Source organism: Bidens hawaiensis, unplaced genomic scaffold (assembly GCF_021521415.1).
Source record: "Bidens hawaiensis isolate Kalapana, Puna unplaced genomic scaffold, B.hawaiensis_p1.1 tig00031470_1, whole genome shotgun sequence".
Classification (NCBI taxonomy): Eukaryota; Viridiplantae; Streptophyta; class Magnoliopsida; order Asterales; family Asteraceae; genus Bidens; species Bidens hawaiensis.
This window is the reverse complement of record NW_027495304.1, coordinates 94,357-99,071: the sequence shown is the minus strand read 5'-3', so window position 1 is coordinate 99,071 and position 4,715 is coordinate 94,357. Positions and strand designations below refer to the sequence as shown.

At 32.1% G+C, this 4,715-nt stretch overlaps 1 protein-coding gene across 1 annotated transcript; it reads right to left on the bottom strand.

Annotated features, from left to right (window-relative positions):
• Nucleotides 1-447: 447 nt before the first annotated feature.
• On the bottom strand, nt 448-3,669 carry LOC143582144 (uncharacterized). Its single transcript, XM_077064776.1, has 4 exons — nt 2,965-3,669; nt 2,279-2,870; nt 2,147-2,211; nt 448-803 (listed from the first exon to the last, which is right to left on the bottom strand). Exons 1-4 carry the CDS (start codon nt 3,046-3,048, stop codon nt 567-569), a joined length of 978 nt encoding a protein of 325 aa, XP_076920891.1. The 5' UTR covers nt 3,049-3,669; the 3' UTR covers nt 448-566.
• Between the last annotated feature and the right edge of the window lie 1,046 nt (nt 3,670-4,715).

Here is a 4,715-nt window from a genome sequence, read left to right as displayed (position 1 = left end):
TTGTTAGAAAAATTCAGTTTTTAACAATTTTCTAACAAAAAAGTTGTTGGAAAAACACATGCTTGAAAATCGTTTTCAACCGTTTTCCAACAAACTTTCTTACAAAAATGCTACAAAAACATGTGGTTGTAACCTTTCTACAACTTTCCTACAAAAACTATTCATAATGTTTATTAGATAATATTGTAGCAAAATTTGAGCTTATTTTTTTGTTGGAAATCTGTTAGAACTACTTGTCGTAGGAAATTTGTAGGAAGATTTTGTGAGAAAATGACTTGTTTTCTAGTAGTGTAATTAGCATCCGTTGGTGTGAAAAATAAAACTGAGAAAAGTGTATATAAATGATAGAGTGAAATCCATTTTCGAAAAGAAGCAACTCCATAATTTTCAATATTCAAAAGGATAGATAAAAACGTAAAAATAAACATTGTTTGATACAAACCGAAAACCAACAAATTTCTTTTCACAACAAGGAAGCGAGGAAGAGTTCTCAAAACATTTTCTTCTTTTGGTTTATAGGACTTGACCACAGGCATGCAGCATATCCTACATGAAAATCCCAAATGTTAGTATAAATCAGCACTTGAAATAAAAGCAGTGGTGTCAAATTCCTTCACACAGGCTTCCACTTCTACAGGATAAACATATCCAACAACTAATAGTGATGCTGTATCCGTTTGTTCTGTTTTACGATGATGAGAATTAATGGAAACTGATTCAACACCCACAAGACTAGACACAGCCTCCACTATCTTGTTGATTTCACTTTTGTTGTTTATGTTGACTCCGGTCAGCACAACTACCTGATTTGCACACAATGACAAGGGAGCAAACAACAAAATTAAGAATAAAAGATAATAAGAAACTTTGAGAAATGTCTCATAAGCAAACAACAAAGCTTTGAAAACCGTCTAATAATAAAAGATAATAAGATAACAACAAAATTATTAGACGGTTCTCAAAGCAAACAAGAAAGCTTTGAGAACTGTCTAATAATCAGACATTATTTTTAGACGTATGCACCCATAACATTTAATTTATTTTTGTTAGCAGTTCTGGTCTTGAAAACTATAAATGGTAGAATTTCTTTATAAATTTTTATTTCTTTCCTTTTATTCCTTTTATCACTTTTATTTTATAAAATTAACAAAAAAATTATTAACTAATTAACAACTTATTTATTAAAAAAATGTATATTTTTTATATTTTTTTATTTATTTATTCATTTTTGATTGTTTGAATAGGCTACATATTTTTCTCATTTTCAGTTTATAGATTTCGTTAAATTTTATTAATTAGCTAACAAACTTATTAAAAATATTTATTTACCGTTTAATATAAAAGTGATAAAAAGAATAAAAAAAAGAAAGAAAAAAATTAAACTTACCATTTATAGCCTCAAAGGATAACAAAATTAAACTTCAAAGGGCTTAGTCACCCAATCCATTTCAGGTTGAATGAGCTATGTGAGATATAAAAACATAGGCCAGATAGCAATTTGAGTAAAGCGTGGTTATAGTTTGTTCAAATTTGTTATTTTCGTCTAAACGAATAAAATTTGCAATTTATGTCTCTAAAATTTCGTTTTCGTTATAATTTTCGTCGCTGTGGTTTGTTATATATGCTATTTCAGTCGAAAAGTTAAAAGTTGTAATTTATGTCCCTAGATTTTCATTTCCGTTGCGATTTTCGTACATGTAGTTTGTTATAATATGCTATTTCAGTCCAAATAGGTTAACAAGAATACAAGATGAACGAAAATTGCAACAAAAATGAAACTTTAGGCGTAAATAACAAATTTTAAACTTTTGGAATGAAACAGAAAACTTGAACAAACCATATGAACGAAAACCGTTGTTTTACTCAAAAAAGAAAAACCTTTTATGTTCAATTAAGGCATTTTAATAGAAACCATTCTTTTTAAAGGCGTATGTCATAATGACAATAATGTTTCTCCCAGATGATCATATCATCAGCCATATATACCCTATTACACAAGTTCGAATCGTTCTTACAGTAATGCTTATGATATTTCAGAGCGCTCACATGAGCCAAGATTCGAACCCGAGACCCCCAAGATGAAAACCTAAGGAAAACCTGATAACCACACCACAAAAAGTGGTTTTGACTTTTCATAGAAACGTACAATATTATATTTCAGCTCCCAAGATCGGTTTGAGTATGGACGATGTTTTCTCCATCCTTGTGATTCTGGGAAAGGTTGTGATATTAGTGTAGCAACTAAACACATTCACAAATAACTCAATCATGAACTTACCTGGGTAGTCAACATGATCATCAAACAACCTTTTAAACCGAGTTGAAGTCTTTGAACCAAATAAATCACGGCGGCAAAGATAGTAGCCTCCTGTGGTCACCTTGAATTCAGACAAATCTCCACCAATCACTTCTTCCTCTTTCATCATAGTATTATTCTCATAGTTCTCTTCACCATCATCCATATACCCAAGGCTGACACCACAGTCACTTACTACGAACACTCGTTCATCAACAATAATATCGACATGAACTTCATCACCGGCATCTAATATGTTTCCGATTGGCCAATAGCTTAACCACACAACATCTTCATCAACTCTAGGTTTGCAATACACCAAAGGGTTGTATACCCAAGTAAGATCCTTGGTTGTGTTGTTTATTTTCATCAACAAAGTCCACATATCTTTGTCATTGGATCCTGAAGATTTGTATAAGCAACTAACATGTAATCCTTGGATTCTTTGTTCCTTTTGATGGAAAGGCACATGAAAGGAAACGTTTGGGAATCGTGACATATGCTCGTAGCTCATCATATTTGGGTCCTTAATGCCTTGCAGATAGGTGCTTGTTATACCATATTCATACAATATCTACGCCAAATAAAATTCATTAATTCGTATGTTAAACATATCCATATGTGTTTTGTTTTTATGCATGCATTTGAGAAAAGTTAAGAGTAATAACCTGGATTTGCTGATCTTTCCCTTTAGCGATCTCATCACCGACTAGGTCCACCTTATGATCTTGAAACGCTTTGATCCACTGCATATGTTGAACCAGATCTGCTTCATCAACTTTTGCTACGGGCACTAACTCAAAAAGGCCTTCAACTTCACAGAGTTTGGAAAAACCTTCATAAGAAAACCACTGAAGACTGTAACGACCTGATTTGAATGTTATTCTCGAGTGAATTACACCGTTCTACATACAACTCCTCAAGCGTACTTGGAATAGATGGGAGAGACTTCAGGAGTGAACAAGAATACAAGTCGAGCGTCTTTAGCTTTTGAAGGTCAATGCTATTAGGCAAGAACTCAAATTTATTACATCCTAACCACAGCCTAAAGAATGATTGAGCATGGAATGCCACCTGAACATCATTGTTGTGCTTTATTTTGCAGAAATCAAGATATAAACTCTTTAACGAGCTTGGTAAGAGAAACAAAGACCTCTCTGAATTTCCTCTATCATTCCATAAACGTTTTGGTTTTACATTCTTCAATGAAGACTTCAACAGGTTCACGCATCCTTTCAAATCCAACACAACTAGACTCTTGAGGTCTTCTATGGATTCACTAAGATGAATTAGAGTGCTACAGTTAGAGAGGATCAAAGTCTCAAGATTAGGGAGTAGGTGGAGCTGGCGGATGCTGATAAGTTTCTCACAACCTTCAAAATGTAGTATCTTGAGTGGTTCATGTTCACAACATGAGAATATGTAGGATCAATTGTTCTTTTGTGATACTTCCAACTGCTTGTTGGTTCATGTTCAAGACAATTTAAAAAAATATATTAGATGTTTAAAACTATTTATTCTTCGAACGATACTATTAATAAATGCTAGGCAAGCGGTGCTAAAGGCTGAAGCAGGAAAAATTACTAAGCACGATAAGGCGTGTGTTGAGAATCAACATGCCTTCATCGCTTTAGCTTTTGATACATTTAGGTCTCTCGCCCCCGATGCTGCTTCGTTTTTAAAAAGAGTTCAGCGGGTCATGCACAGTAACTCAGCGACGCCGAAGAACGATAACTATGTTTTCAGTAGGATCGGGTTTGCCATTCAAAAGGGGTGGCGGCACAACTTGTTGCCCGCTTACCTGCATCTCTGTTGTAACTGGATCCTTCTTCTTATTATTATAATTTAAATTTGATAAAAATAAAAAAATAAATAAATGCTTTTTTATTTCAAATCAAAAAATCAATTACAATATGCGATTTCATTCTAAAACTTATATACCACATATTTCTCCTTACTAAATTATTAATTTATATTACATATTCAACCATTTTATTAAAATTCATTTATTGATTAACTATTTTACCTTATGCATTAGAGTTGGGATACAATCTTTCAATTCATATGTAGGTTCTTAGAGCATTCACAATGGTGAATGAGGAAAAACAAACTGAACACACCACATCAGCTGTCGCCGCATCAGATTTCCACTTATTCACTTTAAAACACCAAAAACTCTTATTTTTCCTCCAACACTACATCAACTTTTAAGCACCTCTATATTTCACATAATCACCTACTTTTATATTTTCTTTCTATAACTAAAATACTTTTATAAATAAAATATTTTATTCAAGTATCTTATTTTTTATTTCATATTATTTAAAAATAAAATAAGTTCTAGTAAATAAATTTACATAAATAATAAAAGTAATATAAATAAAAATTTAAAATTACATAATTAGTAAATAAAACAAGC

Bases quoted from the DNA above. Each gene is read 5' to 3' on its own strand.
- LOC143582144 (XM_077064776.1), bottom strand. From the start codon at position 3,048: ATGCAGTGGATCAAAGCGTTTCAAGATCATAAGGTGGACCTAGTCGGT. The intron at 2,212-2,278 runs GTAAGTTCATGA...AACCTTTCCCAG, and splicing joins TGATCATGTTGACTACCCAG to AATCACAAGGATGGAGAAAA. The intron at 804-2,146 runs GTACGTTTCTAT...TGTGCAAATCAG, and splicing joins GGGAGCTGAAATATAATATT to GTAGTTGTGCTGACCGGAGT.